Source organism: Buteo buteo, chromosome 8 (genome assembly GCF_964188355.1).
Source record: "Buteo buteo chromosome 8, bButBut1.hap1.1, whole genome shotgun sequence".
NCBI classification, from domain to species: domain Eukaryota; kingdom Metazoa; phylum Chordata; class Aves; order Accipitriformes; family Accipitridae; genus Buteo; species Buteo buteo.
In genome coordinates this window covers 41,087,661-41,111,311 of record NC_134178.1, presented here as the reverse complement: position 1 = coordinate 41,111,311, position 23,651 = coordinate 41,087,661, and the positions used below count along the sequence as shown (strand labels likewise).

Below are 23,651 nucleotides of genomic sequence, written 5' to 3'. Positions count from 1 at the left end.
TTGGTGTTGCAACGATTTGGCCTTGCCTTTCGTACCTGTCACGCTGATGATGAGTTCAGCGATGGGAGCGCTAGCAAAGGAAAAAAAATGGGACAAAGTGATTAAATGTCACAGAACAACCCTGGGACAGCAGCCTGCATATTCCTGGAAAAAAATCATCCTCCTTCTAAATCAAGAAAGGATAGGTTCCTGAGCACAATCACGAATCCATTGTAAGAAAAAGAAATGCAGAGTACCCTGCGAGCATCCTTCCATTATTTCATCCCAAATGACAAGGTGATTTGCTCCTCAGCATAGGAAGTGCATCTTCTGGCCAGGCATAGAAAACACAGAGCACAGCATGGATGAATTGGGGGCAGCACTGACAGTCAAGCTTTGGCAAGGTAGGCAGGGCTGAAGCAGAGCATTATTTGAACAGAAGGCCTGGGACAGAAACACTTTGCAGGAAAAGAGTAATTCAGTAGGTGGTACTTACTGCCAGGCAGCCAGGGTTCAAGAGGCTACTTGAGCATTGCAGGTGCAGTCTCTCTGCCAGGCTGCTGAGCACTCGAGTACATGAAGTTATTGAAGATATTTTTTGACGAGGGAAGGGGAGGGTACTTCCCAGAAGAAAAGATGCTTCTGGCCAAGCCCTAGTTTGGGTAACTGCGTTGGGTCTTCCTCAGGACTACAAATTGTTGTCTTTCAGACTGCGCTCTTGCCCAGCTGACTTGTACTGTGGTGTGACTTTGGTGCACCTTAAAACCATTGCCGCTTTCCGTACAGCTGCGTTGGTTGGTAAGATGCACCCTTCAGATGCACACAGGAGGTAAAATCTTGCATTCTTCTCTTGGCTTAGATTCAGTGAAAAACAAAACAGGCCAAGCAAGACTTTAAGCAAAGCTCTGCCTATATACAAGCAGAAAAAAAAGACCGCTGTAATCGGCTTGAAGTAGCATTCATGAAGGAAGTATGAAAATCATACACTGGCCACAGAAGGTACTGTTCTCCACAATTATCGTAGAGCCCTGATTTTCAGTCACCTCTTTCTTTCTCTTTGCAGCGGCGTGCCCATGGCCCTCTTCACAAGAACCAGCAGTCATCCTAACACCACCGACCCCGTTCCCTGTGGGGCAAACAACACTACAGAGCCCGACCTGCCACACTCGCATGCCTACTACGCCCTCTGCTACTGCATCCTGATTTTGGCCATCATCTTTGGGAACGTGCTGGTCTGCTTAGCCGTGCTGAGGGAACGCACCTTGCAAACCACCACAAACTACCTTGTGGTGAGCCTGGCGGTGGCGGACTTACTGGTGGCTACTTTGGTGATGCCATGGGTGGTGTACCTGGAGGTGAGTACGTCCTAGGAAAGATTAGCAGAATTTAAGCACAGTAGGAGTTCACCAGCATTAGCGCACGCTCTCAGGATAGGCCAGCTCTGGTACAGATAAAGTCCATTCATATTTTAAGCCCTCAGCTAGCTCTGGGGCACTTGTGGGGTGGGTAGCAGCCCACGATGTCACACAGGTGGCCCTCGTAGGCTGGACACCTGCTGGACAAATGCACCGCAGTCCCCCCTGTCAGCAGATACCCTGAGCCTTGCTCTTTCTGGCAGGGCACAGCCTCGTGGAGCTTGAATGGCAGCTGGGCTACAGCCGGCAGCGTAGATGGGGGGTTCTGATGTGCTAATATCACTTTCATCTGAGCATCCTTGAAGCTGGCTCCATCAGCCAGAAGGGTTGCCAGTGAGCACCATGATGATTCAGGAATGGCGGAGGAGGCAATAGGGTGGAAATACCTTTATGGGAGCTCATCCTAGAGCCCAGATCAATCCCTACTCCTGCTGGCCAGAAAACAAGCGAGGGCAGTCAAATCCTTGTCTCCTGCGGAGTTTAAGAGCCTTAACGTCCATGATGTTAGGTCAGCTCCAAGCAACGTTCCCCAAGCAGGCTGAGAAAGAGATGAAGCTAAAGAACATGCTCTAAAATCTCTTCAAGTCATGTGAGCATTTTCACAATAACTTCAAAGGACTCATCAAGCCCTCGGGGTCTTATTCTCCATTGCCCTGATCTTTGCACATTGGGCAGTGTAAAAATGTACTGGCATGACTGTGCACAGTATGGACAACACCATCAGCTATAGGGCAGCAAAGGTGGAAACCAAATCCCCCCCCCCCCGCCACTGCGGCAAAATCCCGAATTAATGAAGCCACTCCCGGGGCAAATATTTTTACTAAAATAAATACATGAAGGTGTGCTACAGCTGACATTTTTATCTGTTCTCATCAGCATTTTTACACTAATTCACAAAAATTGGTAGGTCTAGAAAAATTAGAGTCGAACATCTATCAGCCATAAGCTTTCAGCTGAGCCCTAGTACCCTGTTCTCGTGCTACCAGACACAGAATAAGGCTCTGAGCCATGATCTTGCTGAAGCCTCATGCTCTTTCTCTAAGGGGCAAGCCAGGATCAGGCTGAAGGGTAGGGTAAATATTCCGTTGGCAGCTGCCCACCTTTGGCTGACCTCTTTGCCGCAAACCAAAGCAGAAGCAGAAAGGGATTTTGACTCGTGCATATGGACCGCGCAGTGCGTGAACAGAAAGTAGGACAGGACAGGACAACACTACCAAATGTCAGACCTACTATGTGGGTACAAGGAGATTTGATCAAGTAGCAGGGGACTGGCAGTGGCCTACAGCCCTCCTCTGCCACCGGAGTATGTTGAATAGGAAACACAGCTCTAAGCTTTGACACCCAGCCTGGGCACTTCCCTTGTGTTAATCCAAGCCACTCTCCCAAACTGTGCCCACTGCAGTCTCAGCAAGGCTACAGTTAAGAGAAATTAAGGGTTTGCTCTGCGTATAAGCATTATTAATAAGGGCATTGATGGTTAACTGTTTATGCATAGCATTGCCATGGAGTAAAAGAACAAAGAGAGCACCACGATACCGCACGTGGGATCATGTTCCCAATGAAGTCAGTAGCAACATTTAGACTAACCTGTGTGGAGCGGTCCTGGAGCTGGCCTGCAGGATGTTTACAGCTCCGTTGTGTTACGCTGAATGATTAAAAAGCAAGGAATAAGGGGCGGGGGGCATGCCATCCCAGCAAGACAGAATTACACTCTGCAATTTGATTGCAACTAAAAAATATTATTAAAAGTCAAATTTTCTTTTGGACTGGAATAGTCCATCACCTCAAGCATATTCCAGTCTTTAATGAAATCACACTATGCTTTGCATTCAAAAAGACTTAGCACTCCTTCTTGCTTGTGGGGAGAGCGGGACTAAGGCACATCTGTGAGGCAGCCTCTGCCCCCATGCAGTACTGTGGTCACGATTTGTGAGCACGACAGTAGGTCCGTTCCCTAGTTGTGTTTGCAGACCCATTCAAGATTCAGTTCCATCTGTGGAGCTTGGATAATCAAGGTAGCTGATCCAAGTCACCCAAACAACAGGGAGAAGAACTCCCACACATCCCGAACCTAATCTACCGCTCCCAGCACTGCGCAGTATCTCCTAGAGAACTAGGCTGTAGGACTCCAGCAAGACTAAGATTTAAAAAGCAGTCCAAAAAGCCCCAAAGTCGTTTAGATATTTGCTGCTGTTTATGGATCAGCGATGCTACCAATGAAGTGGAAATGGTATCATGCTTCAGTACACTATGGGCCTGGAAATTGCCAAGAAATCATTCAGTCCCCAAAACCGTGTACAATACCTATTCATCTACTGAACGTTTGCCAAACCAGACATCTGAGACCTGGCCATTATTTATGGAGAAGCTAATGGTGGATGAATACCTCAGATTTAAATGTCACTTGTGAACTTTGTGCTTTACACTCAATTTTTAGAGCTATCTGCATCCTGGACCTTCTCCATGAAATCTGTAATTTTATCAATCATGCAGACCAGAACTGTCTCTTTCTGAGAAGTCTTTTGGGAAGGCTGTGACAGAGCAACAATAAGAACATTTTTATAACCTCAAAATCCTCATCTTCACCTAATGAAGTTTCTGGCACAAAAATGCTATTCAGCACTGTGTCTAGCAATCTTCTGGGGTCAACGGGTAGGTCTAACATACCAGCACTGCTACCCCAGTTCTTTTCTGACCTCTGATGCTGTGGCTGGCGTGACTACTGAAGCTCACCAAGGTTTCTAAGACAGTGGCATTAGGGTATCCTGCCCACTGGAGTTTGATGGCATTAAATACCATCGTGCCCTATGGTCATTGTATAAATGGAGGAGGACATGTAGCAGCATGGCCTGGAGCATCCTTCTCAGTCTTCTGACAACATCCAGTTCTACCTCCAAAGGGAAAAAAGCTTCAGAAGATGATTGTCACTGAGGTCCCACCCGCAGCTCTGTTCAGAGCGTGCGAGAGTAACGCCGTCTCCCCTTCTGTGGCTCTCACACCAGAGCAGCGAGAGCTACAGCTGCTCTTCGAGCTCAAGGAGCTCACCAGCCTACCTCAAAGGGGGGACAGACAACCGAGTTCCTGCAGCTCAGCAGCTGACCACTGGTCAGCCGGCCTGACGCCTGCTTTTAGTTACTCCCGCCGTGCAAAAACATAAGCAGCCATTTCACAGCTGTGGGGAGCTAACAGCACGCCCAAGAAGAACGCTCTCTAAAACACCAAACGCTTAAGTGAGCACGCGTAGAGGCACCGCTCCTTACGTCCCTGTCGTCACCTAATGCAGCTTCATGTTCATACTTGGCCATCCATATACTCTTCAACACAGTATGATCATACGTAGCTGATTTACAGAGATTCTTTCGTTTCTTTTTAAGGATTCAGGAGAGTGATGGATTTGTATGTTTTTGAATGCACAATGATTTTTATTTTTTTTTTAAATTGGAAGACTTCCCATAGGGTTGGAAAGTTAAAAATAATAATACCGCAATTTTGTGGCTAAAGCTGGTCATCAAGAAAGATGAGGTGAGAACCTGACCTCAATAGTCTACAGGGAGCTTTAGCATTGTCTTTGACAGAGCCAGGATTTCATCCTGGACTCTATTCCCACTTCTGCCACACATGCACTGAGTGGTAATGAGAGATTGTATCAGCTCATCTCTCTGTGGTTTGCTCTCATCAGCTGTAAGAGAATAATATTTGACCATCTACCTCACCCAGGCAGTTGTGAGGATTCGTTCAATTAATACCTGTGATGTGCTTTGAGATTCCTGGACAAAAGGCACCAGAAGGATAAAGAACAGGTACCCTGCCAGCATATGAAAAACAGAAATGTACACTAGCAAGTTCTAGCTGCTGTAGCAAAGATAAGCGGAACAGAGCAATAAAAGGAAGAGCAGAAATAGAATTTAAAAAATTATGAAGAAGGCCTATAATAAAAAGGCTCTTCTTCATTGTTAAATTTTGGAATAAATTCTGGGTTCACATACCCCATAGGTAAATATTAAATATTTCACCGATTTCAGCAGAGCTACTCCCCATTTTAGAAGTTGTGGCTGGTGGAAGTGAGGATGGGTTTTAAGCCCAAGCGTTTTGATCTGGCAAGCATTCTCTTAATACAAGCTACAGCTTAGTATGCAGGTGGTGCGATCTGAATGCATCATCCTGAGAGCGTTCACTTCAGAGCCATTCCCACCACCACCTTCTTCAGTTTTAATGGTTCACATTCTTGGGCTTAGCATTTGAATGTGCTCAGGACCTTGGAAACTCCCCCAGTTAAGTGCTTGCACATCTGCTGGGCTAGCGGCAGCTGGCTTTCATGCGAACACCTGGCACCAGCTCCTGGTGAAATATTCTTCAGACTCCACAGAACACAAAGGCGCTGCATTGCGTTTTGCCTCAGACTACAGAAACACCCCTTACTGGATCCCACTGCAAAGGCTTCCAGCATTTATATATCTATATATTTTTATAGTTTGAGGTGGTCAAGCAGTTCTCAAAATCTGAAACTAAAGCAAAAACAGTGTGGAGTGTCTTTGAAAACTGAACCTACTTATTAAGGTGCCTCATTTCAGAGGGACAGCCTTCAGTTTGCACATCTTGTAGCCCATCTAATTGTGCAGAAAAGCTCTAAGGGTTTGGGTTTTTTCCCTTTGCTTCCTTTTTTTAGAAAAAAAACAAAGGAGCCCCACAAGTATCAGTGAACTGAAGATGAAAGCACAGTTCCCTACTGCATTTTGCAAGCCAATTCCCATTTCTCTCCCCTGCATTCATTCAGAGTCAGGGGGTCTAATGGAAGACTGCCTCGTTCAGTACCTGACTTCTGCAGCTGGGTCCAGCAGAGAACACCCTAAAGACACAGCTCACCTGAGCACGTTTCTGTGCCCATGTGCAGGAATGTTGGCATAATCCAAACTATTTAAATTTCTCAGGATTATTTCTTAAACAACTCTGAAAACAACTCACACAGAGTGAATTCTGTATTTATATGCATGATCCTCTCTGCAGGGAGCTGCGTCCTTCCCAGGCATCGACGCTTGCTGCAGGGTTGACCCACTGCCTCAGAAGCCAAGCTTACTTGTGGCACCCTCTCCAGCTTGATCTGGGATAGGCATTTTTGAGTGGGTCTTGAAAAACCTCCAAGGTTGGAGCCTGCACAGGCTCACCAAGCAACCGGCTCCACTGCCTCACGGTCAGAAAGTTTACCTTCATAACCAGTTTGCACCTTTCTTCTTTCAACTTACGCCTGTTGCCTCTTCTTGTCCCACCACGCACTGCTGGGAAAAACCTGGCTCCATCTTCTTAGTAACCTGGCTCCAACTTTCTTAATAACCTCCCAGTAGGCACTAGGGGACTTCTGTTAGTCCCCTCACCCCCCCAAAAGCCACCTCTTCTCCAGGGTGAACAAGCCCCGTTCCCTTAGCTGCTCCTCACAGGACGCGTGCTCCAGCCCCCAGGGACTGCCTTGGTGGCACTCCGCTGGACTCGCTCCCATTTATCAATGTTTTTCCCATACCAGGGCCCCAAAACCAGACACAGTACTCCAGATGCGGTCTAAATGTAAGCAGAGAGACCGGGAACTAGTGCTGGTTCCTGATAGCTTCCCAGGATCCAGCTAAACCAGCAGGATCTACGGGGTCGAAGACTAAAATCCAGGCTCTCTCCAAGCAAGGACTTTCCTCCTGCTTTCTCTCCTACCTCCCCCCCTTCTCCAACCAGCGCAGCATTAGATCGATTTGCTGTACTCATTCAACAAGCTTATCTGTTGGAGGGCAGGCTGCCTCCTTCATCTCCGACAAGGAGTGGGTGCTGAGGCAGAGCACCTTGCTCGGAGTCAGGCTATCGTCCCAGCCCCGAGGAGAGCAGTGCCACGTGGTGCTTGGAGCATATTGTTGTCAACCGAAAAGATCATTGTCGAGAACTTGATGGCTGGGCCAAAAAATGCATTTCTCCATCACAAAGATCGGCCACAGCTAAGCTTTCACAGTTACACACTTCAGATTAAAAATTCAAAACAATCAGAACAAAAGCTCGACATGGTAGCAAACCAAAACCCTTTATCCGAATAGCTTGTGAGTTCTCTCTCAGATCTAATAATCAAAATCTGTAACTGAGATAAGAATCCAAATAAGGTTTTAGAGAAGCCTCGGGTCTCAGGTCTCTGTTTCATGCATAAATGCATAACATTTGCAGCACTTTTCCAGCTCACTGCCTGCAAGAGAACTCCAGCAGCTAAGCTGGGAAACACTTTCAGCCCTTAGATTTTTTCAGATAAGCCTTAATCAAAGGATATATACAGTGATATCAAATTTAAATCAATTTACCATGCTAGGCCTTAAGGGAAGGGATAGCTGCTATCTTTTTCTTTACCCTGCCTCCCTCCGTAAGTGTAAGTCAAGGATTGAAATCAAGGTGTGGTCCTTCTCCATGACCTACCGCTGTGTTATCTTGCACACAACACAAGTGCCTCAGTTTCCCTCTGCACATCACTGTGGACATGAACTGGTCTAGCTGTTGAGATACTTGGAGGAGAGCACCTCCTTATACGTAACTTACCAGGACTCGGTGCAGAACAAGGCTGACAGTTTTGTGGTTGCTGCTGCAGGTGACCGGAGGAGTCTGGACCTTCAGCCGCATCTGTTGTGATATCTTCGTCACCATGGATGTAATGATGTGCACAGCCAGCATTTTAAACCTCTGTGCTATCAGCATTGACAGGTGAGAGCCATCAGCATCCAGGGGAATAGTCTGGAGATGGGGGTTGGCCCCATACCCCAGCGTGGCAGGGACAAGGAAACGGGGTTTGCACGGGCAGCATCGGCATCTTTGGGAACACAAGTCTCCCTGCAAGTCCGTTGCTATCACTACTGCTATTAATACAGTTCTGCCCGCCATGTGCTGGAAGATGTCTGTACTTAAGGGCAGAGAGGCACAAGCAATAAAACATCACTGATAGGCAGTCAACCACATCTTCATGCTTTTTGAAGGCAGGAACCAGAATTGGTCATCTAATTCCCATTGAGTCTCAAAGAGGGTTTCTCCGCCTGGAGACCTCACTCATGAAGTTTTAATAAACAAAATCCTGCCATATACATAGGGAGGGGGTGAAGATTATCGCTGCTTAATCTTCAGCCTTGCTCTCGTTTTCTACATCATGAAACTGAGCCTATTTTAAGCAATGCTGAGGGCTGGGAGCCAAGACCTCAGCACACATGGTGCTGTTAGGACCGAGGAGTGGGGGAAGGAAAAAACACTGCATGCTGTACCTTTGTAATATGTGGTTCAAGGGTAATCGTACGAAGCAGGTCTCAACGCTGGGTTGGTCCAGTGTTCCTCCACGGGAATCTTCATCCCTATTTCATTTTGGCTCTGTCTGCAAGTAGCAGCCCCCAGGCTATCCTAAAGATGAGACTCCTATGCTTTCCAAATCCTAGCCTTGCTGAGCTGCATCCCCTGGGGCACCCCGGCAGCCGAAGGCACTGAACGCCCACCCGTGGGCAATCTGCTGGCTGTCAGCGAGGCTGACACCAGAGCGGGCAGCTGAGGCACAGAGTGTAGCGGGCTGTGGTTGCTCCAGAGAGTGCTATTTCCCAGCAGTGCACATATAACCTTAGGGGTCTGAGGGATGGGGATTTCCTGGGGTTTCTAGATCCATCTGGTATCCCAAACCTTGTAGCTTCACAATGCCGGCAGTTCTGTAGAGCTTTTCTCTGCAGTGCTGCCAACTAATTCTGATTTCCTCTGTTCCTCCCCCCAATGCCCTGCTTACCATTTCTATAAATTGCTGATTCCACCATCTGATCATCTCTCCTTTCCTCTTCCATTTCTTCACCACATTCACCATCATGTTCCCTACATGGCTTTCATTTCTCCTTTTAAAACCTGGTCCTTCTCCTCCCTCCATTCTTACCTCTCCTCTTCCTGGAGCTGGTTTTGTCCACAGATACACCGCAGTGGTGAAACCAGTTCAGTACCAGTACAGCACCGGGCAGAGCTCCTGCAGGAGGGTGTCTCTCATGATTGTGATAGTCTGGATGCTGGCATTCGCAGTGTCGTGCCCTCTCCTCTTCGGCTTCAATACTACAGGTAGGTGACGTCCCGAACAATAGCACACAGGGAGGGGTTGGAAATGAAGTTGCCCTGTCAGGTCAGGTCATTTAACATGGGTCCTGCAGACTTTCCAAGTTACAGGAAATTTTAGGGAACTGGAAAGCACACTATGAAAGGTGAGAAAAATCTCCAGTGCTGGAGAGCAGATGTGCTCTTGTCCATAAACTTGCCATTTGCTCAGGCAGACACTGCCTATTGCTCTGAGGACAGACCTGCCTGCTTTACTAAATCAATGCCATCAGAGTGTCCGGGTCTACAGCTCCCCCAAACAATCACTCTGCACACACAGACCAAATCTCCAGATGTGCAGCACATCCAACACACACACACACACACGTGTCAGACTTACTGCATCTTGCCGATATCAACAGGTCCAGACACACAGGCTTAAATCTGATAGAGGACACATATCTAAACAGCAAGGATCGCATATTGGCACTGCTTCTGAGAAATCTCTTTCCCATCCAACCGGCTGTCTGCCTCCTCACTTAATCCCGTGAGGAGAGCAAACAATTTAGCCTCCTCCTTGGAAGCAAGTTGGTCTTTCCCCTTCCCCTCACCTGTAGAGCAGCCTGTTCTCCCAAGGCTGAGAGGCAGGGGAGCCTTGCTCCCCCCTGATCCACAGGCAGAAGTCCTCTGCTCCCCATCCATCCTCTATGCAGTGCTTGAGGCGAGAAGGGGACGGGGGTGGGAAGTGCTGCTGTCCCCCACTGCCTGGTCCAGACAGATGGGGGTGAGGGCACACCTCTACATCTAGACCGCTCAGAGGCTGCCAGAGGAACAGGAGAAAGGACGAAAGGAGAAAGGATCCTCTGAGAAAGGATGGGAATAGGCATGAGAGAAGAGGGCAGAGCTGTTGGCCAGAAAAGCAGGCAGATGCATACCGGGTCATGCTAGACAGCCCCAGGTAGAGTCCGTTTTAAGCATCAGTGAGGTGAGTGGGTAGGCCACAGTATAATTTGCAACAACAGAGATAGGAGATACTTGCACTCCTCAGACTGCCTTTGTCCCCTGGCCACCTTTCGACTTGCTTTGCCAACGCACCGGACCCTCCTTGTACTAAACCGAAGCAGCTCAGCCGCTCCTCTCTCTCTCTTCTCCTTCCCAGGGGATCCCAGTGTCTGTTCCATATCCAACCCTAGTTTCATCATCTACTCCTCTTTGGTGTCCTTCTACCTCCCCTTCATGGTGACCCTGCTGCTCTATGTCCGGATTTACCTCGTGCTAAGACAAAGACAAAAGAAGCGAACCCTCACCCGGCAGGGCAGCCACAGCGCCAGCACCAAACCGTGTTATGCACACAAAGTAAGATCCACATGAACGCAGTAGGAGCTGTCAAAAAGGACAGGGCATGCATCATCTCTTCTCCTCAAAGGGTCAAAGCACAGAATGGAAAGCATAAAGAAGGGACATGGCATGTTTTCATCCCATCCTTCACTCATACGCCATGATATATGAGACGCAGAAGCTCCAATTAAATCCTTTTCAGCCCTCTAAAAAGCAGGTGCTCCCTCTGTATCTCTGCCCTCTAGAACCAGGCGACTAGAAAAGAGCATGGCCTATTTCTGTATTTCTTCAGAGCAGGGCTTTCTCAGCCATGCAGAAGTCTGGCTAATTTTTTCATTTATTGTCTTCTGATTTTAATGTCTTCATTTATTGATTTTTGCTCTATGATGCTTCATTCTCAGGGCTTCACAGGCTTTAACCTAGATTATTTAAAAAAAAAACAACCTTCTTCATCTGACGGACTTAAGAGGTCAAAATGCTCATGGTGCATGGAGCATTTTTTCCACTGACCTTTCTAGACGAAATACCTGCAACCATGGGAACTAGCGCAATGGTTTGAAAGGGCTTGCCTGGTCACGCATATCCGCTTGTTTTACCCATTTTCTCACAGTGAAGCTACATTTAAAAAGGGTGGGGATGTTGAGGGGAGCAGGGCCAACACAAAAATACAAGCAAAAGGTTAGCAGAGCAGGTGTTTCAGCGCTTCTTGTTCTCATGCTTCTCCTTGGTGGGATGGAGGCAGAGTTGTTCGGTGCTGGTTCACCCTCTGATAAGCCAAGGTCAGTCCAGAGGATATGTGCAAACCTAAGAAGCAAGTGGGGCTAAGGATGACTCCTACAACTTTCCTCATCATCCTTTGACCCAATTAATGGTTTGGATGGTTCCTAGTTCTTCTGTGGCATCCTCTTTTGCAGGAATACATGGAGAGAAAAGCTTTGCCAAACAGAAGCCAAGGCACCTTTTCCCCCTGTCTCCCACTCAAATGCTCAGCCCAGGAGACGTCTACCAAAAGGAAGCTGCTGACCGTCTTCAGCCTGCAGCGGTACCGCAGCTTCTGCCACGAGGCATCCCTCACCAAGACACCAGGGACTACACAACACAGCAGGCTGGAAGAGAGGAGAAAGAGTACGAAGTCAGGACTGGAGGTACAGAGGCTCAGCGATGGCAAAACCATCAGCTCTTTGAGGCTAGCGCAGCAGCAGCCCCGGCTGATCCAGCTTCGGGAGAGGAAGGCTACGCAGATGCTAGCTATTGTCCTGGGTGAGTGAGAGCCACTCTGTCTAGTGGGGTGCAAGGGCTGATGGTTTGGGACTTGCAAGAGCAAGGAGTCTCCTAATACAGTGTAGAGAGTAAAAAAATGCAAGCCAGACCCAGACTTCAGCTGTCACTGATCTGCAAACTCTGAAGAGACGACGGTGGGACATTTAGGGAGCTAGGGTAATGCTCTCAAATGTTGAGAGCCAAGCATGTTAGTGTTTTATTTGCCATGATTTGTTACCCTCCTGTTTTAAATTAGTGGCCAGCAAGCCCTGCTAGAGGGAGCAACAGCCAACACCTTTGCTTTTCCATTATTATTATTATTAAGCTGGGACGATCCTAAGTTTCCATACACACAGAAGCAATTAGGTCCAATTACAGAAGGGGAAGGAGCAGCAGAGGAACCAGCTCATAGAGCTGGATAGAGAAGCCAGGAGACTGGTGCCCCAGTCACCTGCCACGGTCACCAGATGCAGTAGCAGGGAAATAATGCAGCCCTCTTCATAACTGATTAAAACAGCTAAGGCAGCAGTCTAAGTTGTGGCTGCTTGCTTTTGTCTGTCACCATACCATTCCTGAAGCCCCATCCATCCATTCACATAACTGGTCCCAAGGAGCCTCCGCTCTTGCCAAGTCCCTCTATATCAGGAATAAATGTCACCTTCAGCATTTACCAGATGCAGACATGTGCATGGAAATAGTGAGAGGATGGAGGGAGAGGGCACAGTTGCAGGCCCCTTTCCAAGCAGTTGCTTCTCTAAATTCATGGATTGTTTTCTCCCTCTCTCTAAACCCAGGGGCATTCATAGTCTGCTGGCTGCCCTTCTTCTTGATTCACATTCTCAATGCCCACTGCCCATCCTGCCACGTGCCCCCAGGGCTTTACAGTGCCAGCACCTGGCTTGGCTACGTGAACAGCGCTCTCAACCCCATCATCTACACAACCTTCAACACCGACTTCCGCAAAGCCTTCCTCAAGATCCTCTGCTGCTGACCGCGGGGCCGGCACCGGGCTGCACAGGCTGAGGTTTGGAGCAGAAGCAAACCGGCGAGTCGCTCGGCGTCGGGCACAGCGGTGCCGAGAGGCAGACCCGGCGTGCGGTGGAAGATCAGCCGCCGCAGCGTGCCAGCCCTGGGAGCTGCCAGGCTCGCAGAGTGCACGGGACCCAAGAGGACATGGACCCGATCTCCCCAACCTACGTGCCGGGAATGCATTTGCCCTCTCGCTGCTGGAGCCTCCGCCTGCAGAAGGCACCCAGCTCACGCGCAGCAGTCCTAATAAGAGGGCGGAATGTGACCTCTTTGATAAGGATCCCGATCCCTTTGATCGGGAGCCAAGAGCAAAATTTCAGCAAGGAAACTTAGAAACGGAGCACCGATGGAGAATCGACAACATCCCTCTTGTCTCCATCAAAAGGTTTGCCCATAAAACTGGGTCAGTCTCAGTACTTGAGATAATTGCGCCAGTTGCAAATGAAACCTTCCCCTGTGCTGCCAGCTTGTATTTTATTGCTCCTTGCAAGGTAGAGAGGTGGCTACCATCCCTCTGGTAGGTCTGATCACATGAGAAGTGCCACACTTATCACAGTGTCCCCTCTCTTCCAAACCCAAGGACCAGCGATAGATTGGCCACTACTTAACTACCACATACCCAGTCATCTGCTGGGGCCACTAAATAATGAACAAGACCTAGGAGAGCTCCAGTCATGCCTGCGATAGATTCAAACCTGTTTTTTCAGCTGGGGCAGGTGGCATGCACCCAGCCTCAAAACTTGTTCGTAGTCTTTTTGGAACCAATCTGTTCGCGCTCCTCTCCTCATCAGGAGCGCTGCTAGATGAAGGGTTTGTCCTGTCTGACTGCTGCGATAACTCCTGTGACCGCCCACGCTGGGGGGAGAGCTGTTTCAGTAACATCCCTCCCAGTATGAAAGGACGTGCGCCTCAGGATCAGACCCAGGACTCTCCCTGGCTCCCCTCGCCGATATACCTGTCAGCACACAGGGCGTCCGTACACCCCAGCTTCCAGGACCTGGCCAAATAGAGCCCTGCTACAGTCTCCTTTCCCAGCAGTATTTTACAAAGCCATCTCCAGTAGTTCCTGGGTGAAAACACCAGAAAAGCCCTGCCGTACCACGTAAGCTGGTCTCATGTCAGAGCACTCTAATGCTTGTCTCCTTGTATAAACAAACATGACCTGGGACAGCCTCAACACGTTTCTTTCATTTTTCCCCCCTCGCTGTACTGGATCAGCTCTCACTCCCAAGACTAAGCTTAGCTGTGCTGTTAGCCGTGCTCGTTTGACAGCTTTGGGTGTAACTGTGTGTGCTGTCTCTGCCTGTGTCCATGCCACAGCTCCTCCGTCTGGGAAGGGCTTCCTCTCTTTCCTAATATAAAGCCAAAACCATTGTCCTCAGCCTCTGGAGCACACAGCAGAGCTCTAGCTTCTTCTTTTGTTTGTCTGGGTTTTGGGAGGAGGTGCTCGTGGACAGCATGTGCTGTTGGCTTGGGGAGGTGCCCTCCATACTGCATTGTAACTGCATTAGTCCAATAAAACACAGATGTAGTTGGAAGTTTTGGTACCTTTGTGGTGAACGTAGCCCTTCCATAAGCCTTTTCTCACCGTAGCCCTCTTAACACCTTCCCGGTACAATACTATCATCCGCCTGGACACCCACAAGAGGTCTTTATTATTACTTGTATTTTACTTGCATCTGGGAAAGAAATCAATGGCTGCTGTAAGTGTTACTCCATCTGCTCAAAGGTGCAGGACAGCACCAAAGGTAGTCAGCACACAGGATATTGGGGGTATCAATCGAGTGAATCAACCTGTGGACAGATTGCTGCTCAAGTAATTCTCATTAAGATGCTTCATAACACATACCACCAGAGACCAGTTTCAGTTGCTTTACACACACAGTTGCCAGAAAGGTGGAAACAAGGAAAAAGATCTTTTAAAGGGTGACTACGTCCATTTCAAGCCCTGGCCTAGCATCTCTCAGGTGTCATGTTCAGTCTGATCTTACTTGAATTCGAACCTGTTCTTCAAGCAGTCATCCCCAAGGCGATTCAGGATAGAGGTGAGCAACAGGAATTGTGGCTGATGATCAAGCACTATTTTGGTACCCACACAGTTATGAGGGATGGGGAAAGTTCTATGCCTAAAAATATCGTCCTTTATTTAATAATTTAGATTTGAACTATCAGATCACAGAACAAACAGCATCCTCTTGAACTATAACCTGCTATGGATGAAAAAAAAAAAAAGCACCACAAACCCCACGCACAATTACAAAAACTCAGCTCCAAAATAAAACCATCTCTCTCTCCCCCTCCCTCAAATACTGCTTGAGCTCCATGCCCAGTTTTACTGTGGCAGTATGAACACAGGTGGCCTCACAGGAAAGGCCAAGGAACAGAAGCAATCAAAGGTGCAACCAGTTGATTGCACAAAGGTGCACTGTCCTCCCCAGAAAGCCAGAGGGACAGCTGAGGAGCCCCCCAGGACCTGTGCTTCACAACCCCCCCACTCATTATTTACAGTAGAAAAATCCACACTCCCTCATTTTTTAACTGAAATGCCTCCTCCTAACCTTCATTTTCTACACCATTTTCATCTTTGCTGGTGCTTTTCCCCTGGCTCCACGACTAGCTGGAAGAGGAGAGGTTAGCCGTTACTCTGTGCTCTGCTGAAGAGCCACAGGCATTGTGCAGGGTTTCATTTACATGCTGATAGTCACATTAGAAAAACCTTTGGAGAATGCAGAAAGGTCCTCTCCCACAGAGAGAAAGAGGGAGCTCAGAGACCGCTGCAGGCTGTAAATAATTCCCGGTGTCAGGAAACCTGCTCCAACAGCGCGGCTGAGCAGACGTGCAGGCGCAGCAAGGGGTCCTGCAGTCTGTGCTCACCTTCACTCTGCTCCACCAGGCAGCAGGAATGGGATACCTAAGGTCCCCTGTGCTGGATGGCATTGGTAAAGGAGCCAGCAGACAGAATAGCCAGGAAGCATCTCTACTGTAGCGGAGGAAAGTGAAGACCCTTTGGAGACAAAGGAGAGCTGGCAAAACCCACTGGGAACAGCAGCCCCCCCCGCAAGGTATGAGGCAGCCATCCAAGTACTGCCTGTCTAGACGCAATTACAGCACGCCTGAGAAATGGACTGAAAAACACCATTTATCCCCTGCCTCCGTTTCTCCAGGCAGACATGTGTCCCAGCTCGCAGAGCCATAGGCTCCGACTGAGCTGCAGGAGCCCATACGAATGAGCCGCTGGGCCCGCATACCCCCACGGCTTGCTCAGCAGGCTCGCTCAGGTTAGCAGGCACATGCAGCTCTCCCGCAGCACCGCACACTGGCTCGGACAAGGCCACGGAGACCCTGATCTCCTCCACATGTACCTGGGGCTCCCCAGGGGTACGCCTGTGGTAGGTGTGCCACACGTTGCATGCATCAAGCTTGCTGCTCCCGCCTGGGATGCTGCTCTTTGGGGGCTCCTGAACAGCACAACCCGCCCAGGCGTGTACCTGCACCTCCCAGTGCCCTCCCTGGAGGGACACGGGGGACCTCGACGATGGCTGCAGCTCTGAGGCGCCTTTTTTTTAGAGCATAAAACACGTAAATAAAATGGATTATGAATCCGTAGTTCAGAATAAGAAGTTCTTCAGAGTAAGTGGTAAGAGCCTGACTCTGGGCTGGAAAGGACAGCTGGCCAGGCAGCAACCTGCTCTCCATGGTGCCTTTCAATCTGCAACTTCTCCTCAGGCTGCCTTGTGATAGCCATGATGGTAGAGGGTATTTAAGGTGAGTACTGATCATCTGAAAACAAGGCAAGACAAAACCCATCCCAAGCAGCTCTCAGTCACTCACTCCTACAAGCATGGCAGGCAGAAGCAAGCAGAAAGCATCTCCATAGCTCACTGCCACCCCTTCACAGACCACCAAAAATTTCTATTTAGGCTGCTATATGGTGGTTATTGTAACTACTTCTGTGGCTTACTTGGGTTCAGGTGCAACAGGAGATGTGCATCACAGAGCAGAGCCCCACGTGTGCCCCCTGGCTCTCAGCTCTGTTCTCAAGGGCCACAATTTAAACTTCAGATCTAGCAGCAAAAAAACACAGGTTACCCAAGTTACTAAAACCTTAAATGGTACCAGGCACCAAACTGAAGCCATATAGAGCTAAAATCAGCATTTCTTATGTTAAGCTTTACATTGTAAAATAAAAAGAGAGAAAAACCCATAAAACACTCTCCCTCCTCACAGGCAGCAGCAGGCACGACAGGCACCAGGTCACACAGCAGCCTTTAAGCAGGAGAGCACAAAGGCCCATGGGGCAGAAGGTACAACAATCTTCCACGAGGGAAAGCTGCCGTGCTGGGAAGGCAAGGAAATGATGGAGGAGGCGGGTTTCACCCGCTGGCACAGTCCCGCTGCTCTGCAGGTGACACTGCTCTGCCAACATGCTCCAGCGCACCTTGCAGCAGCTCTTGGACACATCCTAATAATCCCAGCTGCAGCCAGACGTTAAAAACGCGCATTTGCCAGATTACAACAAAGACAAAGCAAATTCTTGCAGAAAACCCCGCTTCCCCAGGTAATCCTCCTTAGACTCCTTAGGGGATGGGCTGGCCAGCTACTCAGCTGAGCTCAGCTGGACCCCGCTGTTAGGCTAAGCACAAGCAGCTCTCCCTTGGCGGAGAGTGCACCTGGAGTCTGCTGTATTGCAGCCTCTCTGAGGGGGATCAGAGTGATCTGGGGACCTGCTTCCCCAGGCTGGTCCTCTGTCCACAGCTGGGGTCAGCACAACCTGCTCAGGCTAGCAGCTCCTCTGCAAGGGGCAGCCTTAGGCGAGACGGAGCTTGGCTTAAGCTTATTGCAATGCAAAGCCCTGTCTCAGTCACTGTTACTGACGTGATGGTTTTTCCAGAACGCCTAATCAATGCCAGCATTTCGAGGAAGGATCAACAGGCTGCTGGCTGCTGATATGGTGTTGCTCAGAAAACTACAAATAGGAATCGCGGACACGCAGAGGATGCTGGTACCAATCTGATTAATTTCAGCCAAGTGTGTGATGGTTTGCTCACGAAGTGATGACAGGCTCTGGCAGCCTTCAGCCTGCAAACACTCCTGGCTGTGAGGTGTCTCATCTCCCAAAGAGAATGGGCACATCAGTTCTTTCCCAGACCAATGCCCTTATCTTATGGTAATAATGAATTAACGTAGTTGTCATCTCCTGGTGGTATCTTACCAGCTGACCCGCTGCCTTAGGAGCAAAGGAAGGCTCAAAAGGCTGCAGGCAATTCAAGGTGTGAGGGATTTGAAACAGTACTCCTTCAAAGTCAGCATCAGCTGCTACATACATCTTGCTGAATGACACTGAACAGGAGGTAGAAGGTCTATCCCAGACCAATCCTGCCTTTCAATCTCAAATGCCACCGATCCAGCTGTGCTCTGTTACTCTACAAACAGTCAATCTCAACTCAAGACAGAGCAGTGACCTTTCTTGTTCTGCTTTCTTGGCATCACTCATGCCACCCTTCCTTGGTTTCATACCACCTCAAGCACCAGAGTGGGACCCCATCAGCTCTGATGCCAACCATACCTTTCTCCAACAGGGATACTCTTTCTCCCAGGCCCAAGTGAGGAATTCTCCTGAGCCTCCTTCATGATTCTGGCCACACATCAGTGAATCTCTTCCTGCCAGTCACTGGTCTCATCTCGTCCCTGAATGCCTCTGGAAATGGGAGGCAAAGAAAAAGAAAACCCCTAGAGCCAAAGAAGAAAACGAACATAATTAAAAATTAATTTCAGTATAATGATTTAAGCATCTCAGCGAGACAAGCACCAGGCTGCTGTATGTTTGATGATGTGGGGGAGACCTTTCTGGTTCCCTGCCCTGGGGACTCTTGTCAGTTTTGATAAGTTTTACCCCGCAGCTGTGAGCATGGTGAAATGAACAGCACAAATAAAGGCTACTTTCCACTGGGCAGAAGCACACTTACTATGGGACCTTACATTTCCTTCTGCCACCCTATGCCATGGCAGAAGGGCTGTGATGCAGGTGGACTGCTCACCTTGCGATGCCTCAGCTGAGAGGCAGCAGCATTTCTGTCTGTCTGTGAAGGACAGGCAGAGGGAACTGGGTGGATCGTTAATGCTGTAGGACTCCCTGGAATATTCGTGATGGCACTGGCTGCGGCAAACAGGGGAGCAGGTATCAGGGGCAAGTCCAACACTCAGTCCCCCCTCAGCGTCAGGTCTGAAGGCCACCAGTGTTTCTTTGTAGCCTTTTGCCTTTGTGAGCAGGAGAACAGCAGCCATTGCTAAACTTCCTGCACAACAACAGAATGATTCTTCCTCCTCAAGACGTGCATGAAACAAGGGATGTAAAAAGGCACATGCCAGTGTCTTCTGCAGCTCGGTGTTGGCAATGCTACACGTGGACATACTGCACAGCTCCCACTCCTTTCTTTGCTGGCCTTGCCAAATCCTAAGCATCCTGTTTGCCTATGCTCCTTCCTCCCAGATGCTCCATCTCCTGCTCCCTTCCTTGAAGATGCTGCATCTCTTTGAAGGCTTCGGCTGCCTGCCAGTCTCTGTGTTCTCTCCCATCCCAGTTGCTCAGGGCTGGTTTCCTCAGCTGTTTTTCATCACAGAGTAGCATTAAATTTGACATTACATTGTAGACGGTTGCATTCAGGTCTGGGAAGGGCAGTATAAAAAGCTCAGGACAGATTTGCAGCTTCTGCTGACTTCCTGCAAGATGTTGGCCTCATCACTTCCACACCTCCCCCGATTACCTCATCAAAAGGGAAACCAGGTGTTCTCCTCTGGAAGAAGGGAGCAATGAGCGCAAAGCATTGCTACAAAGCCACCTTCACGTCGTGCTTTGCCATCCACGTCCAGTACCTCAGAAAGGCAGTCAACTCCAGAGCAGAAGGTATCACACACAGAGTGCTGGAATGTGCCCAGGAACTCTGGCCGAGGACCTTGAAACCACTCCTTTCTTTTGTGAAAATCTGTGCTGGGCCATTACATCTAAAGGCTGTAGTTTTTAGATCTTTTCTTGACCACCAGTCTGCAAATCAACCTGCTCTGCAAGCACGGACGGGTGAGATACACCTTGTCCTGTATTGCTGCAGGCGTGAACCATAGCCATTGCCTTTCCCGGTGCACTGGCCATCCCCTTGACCAGAAAATGCTTTACACAGTAGCAGGGGGATAGGGAAGACAGGAAGCTGGCTAATCCTGAGCTGTCCGGCAGATCCAGATGCCTCTAGTTATCATTTCTTTATATATGGCCCTGTCCCCACTACATAAGTTCTTAAATTTTGAGGCTGAAGTTTGAAATAACCCTGGTTAACGAGATAACCCCTTCTCATCCAAACCTACTTCCCAAAGAGCTCTGCAAGGTGTTCAGACACACAAAGAGCTGCTGAACAGAGCAGGCTTTCTCTGAAGTTTTTGAAATGATGGGCAGTGAGCAAGGCCAGGAGCTGGAGAGAGTACATCAGAAGCGTGACAGAGCATCCCACTGTGTTGCACCTTCACCTGACCAGTCTAATTAAATCGTACAGATGACAGATGTAGAAGTAACCAGGCAGTTCATCATCACCTCACTGTGAGGCAGGGAAGGTATTGCCTTTCCCAGACAATACGCCACTGGGGAGGAGACTGGGCACTCTGACAGACACCATTCACACCGACAACATCAACAGGGAAACAAGAACATTTTGCTGCAGGAAGATGTTAACCACTTTTGTGTCAGCACCGATTTTGCCAGTCTAAATCCAACTTCTCAAAGGGATTTAACTTCATTCTCTTTTTGTTTGAGAAGTCCTATCATGCCTACAGAGTGTGCCTAAGGATGGTAACATGTGCTTGAACAGCTTTAGTAGTCTGAAGAAGTGAGTGCTGCATTACCAGAAAAGAGATGAGGTCCCTAGTGAATTATGTAGGTGACCCCAGAGTACTACAAATAAGACCATTAAACTGGCCTGCACCATCATCTATTTTGTGTATGCCTTCCATATCACAGAGGAAACCTCTCTGAAATTACTGGGAGGAAGGTTTAAACATTTTATTGGGGCCCTCTGCCTGACAACTCAGCTTATGAATCAAAAATCAACAGGGTTCAGGAAGAAAAAAAAATAGCTACCCAATGCTTAAAAGCACCTCTGAAGCATACCTGGAACCGATTTTTCTATGCATAGAAACCCCATGATCTGAAAGCCCTCTGGACCTAAGGGATGTAGAAACAAATTGGACACCCTGCTGGAACACTTCCAGTCTTGGGCAGCTCTTGCAATCCTGTAGAGCCACAGAAGAGCAGACCTAGAAACTGTCAGACAAGGCTTGATGGAACCTGTCATGGACACCATGTCCTAGTAATTTAGAAGATGGATAGGGTGGCTGAATGTTTGTGGGAAGAAATTACATACCTGAAGGAGAAAACACTTTTGTGATAAACTAATTTGATTCCTTTTTTCCTTAATACATTTTAAAGCATACCTTTGAAACTGCTAAAGAGTGTGCAATATTAAAATAGCTCTGAAAGGAGTTAAGTTACTGAGCAGAATACTGATGAAGTGGTCAGAAAGGCACAGGACTTAGCATTTAACGTGTGGTCCTGCCAGTTATTCTCATCAGAAACAGAAGAGCATGAAAGATTTTTCTTTATGAAGGGAGAGGTTACACTAAAAGTTGCTAAGGGAAAGACATTCAAGGGTCTAATGTTTTTGTAACACAGCATCTCCTTTGTATTCTGCTCTACTCTTTTGTATTCTGCCATTTGGGGCGGTCAAGGATGTTTTTGCAGTCTTCTGCGCTAAGTAAAGTTAATTTAGCACAGAAATTTTTCCACTCCTTATTCATTTCAATTTTCACTTCTCCATGACAAGTGTAGTTTTCTTCACGTAGGTTTCCTCCCCATATTAGGGCAAGAGTTCTGTTTTTGAAAGAAATTAGATCTCTGCTTGGACATAAAATAAAATATTTTCTAAGTTAGCATGAAGAATGGTGCTTAATTTTTACAATGTGAACTAGGAGGACTGACAGATTGAAAACTTGTGTAAATACAACACATTAAGGTTGTTTCAGGGTTAGTGCAGTTTGTTACTGTGTTTGTAACATGATGAGTAGATGCAGCTGGTCAAATTTTGCCCAATAGGAAACTGTTCACTTTGTGCAGCTCTGGTACACACATGCACACACACAAGCTAAGCAGAGAACCGTAACAGGAAAAACTGATTGGTATGACTGGAGAATGAACAGGAACACAGCAGTATGGAAAGACCGGAAGGCCAGAAGGAAGAACGGAAGGGTTATTGAGAACGGCATGTTATTGACACTTATCTTAGCCGGTCACTAAGATCCCAGTACAGCAATGTGTAGCTTCTCAGGACACCCAGGTCAGGAGACAAAGAAGAACAAATAAATCCTAATACTTCACAGAGGTGGGGTAGGATGGGGAGACTGATCACAGCTAGCTCCCAAAGGATACAAAATGTTACTTCAAAAACGAGCAGTAAGGCTACCAATCCAAGAAGAATGCAGGCAACGCGAGGAGGACACAATAGCTAGCATCCCTCATCCTCTATGTCTTCACAGAGCATCCCCGACAGACCTCTTGGACACAAGCATTTTGGTGCAGGAGGGCTGGGCAGACTCATGCATTTTGGCGATTATGTGGATAGAAAGTGTCAGTGACTGCGAAGTTTTAAAACAGTCACTGTCCCCTCCCATAAGGTTTTGCACTGACACTTGCAACATTGCAGAATGAGACACTGCAGAAACAAGCATTGCAAGGTCTGAACACTACCATTGTATCCTGCATTCCTCTTGAAAGAAGCATAAAACATTTTTGTTTCATTAGAATTCCCTGCCCTTTAAGATAGGCAGACCTTCTACCTCATGCTGTATATCCAGGACACCATCTCCAAGTTTCCCAGTGCTGCATCAACATTAAAAATCATAAGATACTTCTTGGAGTGAGAACGTTAGTCCTGTATTTTATGTAGTTTCTGTGGCTGAATTATTCCCAGTAATCTCTGTTTAAAGACAACAGTAAAGCAGTCTTTGCACCATTTCTTTAGGATCCTGTGGAACATAAATGTAGTTAGTACAATGCAGTGGATAAGGCTGGAATGGTAGAAAGGACTCTGACATCATTGTGTAGCTGCCCAAGGAGATAGGGATGCACAGGCAATGCTGACAGGGAAGCTAAAAACTCCTTATACTCATTGGTAAAGTCATTCTGATGCGAGATATTAAGATCTTAAAACATTAAAGAAGTGGTGAAGAGAAGCAAACTGCAGGTTAATCCTTAATTGCTTTAAGGCCAGCAACTTTAACTGTGGTTTTTTAAGCTTAATGCAGGTAGTAGAGTTCTTACAGGAGAGGGACCGGCAGGTCTCTTAAACACTTCCAAGCCTATTATGGTGTTCTTTTGAAACAAATTATTTGGACCCCTGCTCCATGACAGGATCCTACTCCTAGATGAATCACTGTCCTCCATCAGGCTGCTAGGTCAAGTTTCCAGGAGACATCTTCTTAAGCACTGCACTCAAGCTCTCTGGTACACCACCTCTGTCACAGAATGAGGACCCAGTG

At 48.1% G+C, this 23,651-nt stretch overlaps 1 protein-coding gene across 1 annotated transcript; it reads left to right on the top strand.

The window, feature by feature from the left end:
- The first annotated feature begins 1,052 nt into the window (after positions 1–1,052).
- On the top strand, positions 1,053–13,038 carry DRD3 (dopamine receptor D3). Its single transcript, XM_075034769.1, has 6 exons — positions 1,053–1,334; positions 7,996–8,108; positions 9,334–9,476; positions 10,609–10,805; positions 11,702–12,047; positions 12,842–13,038. The coding sequence occupies exons 1-6, from the start codon at positions 1,053–1,055 to the stop codon at positions 13,036–13,038; spliced, it is 1,278 nt and encodes a 425-aa protein (XP_074890870.1).
- The last annotated feature ends 10,613 nt before the right edge of the window (positions 13,039–23,651 follow it).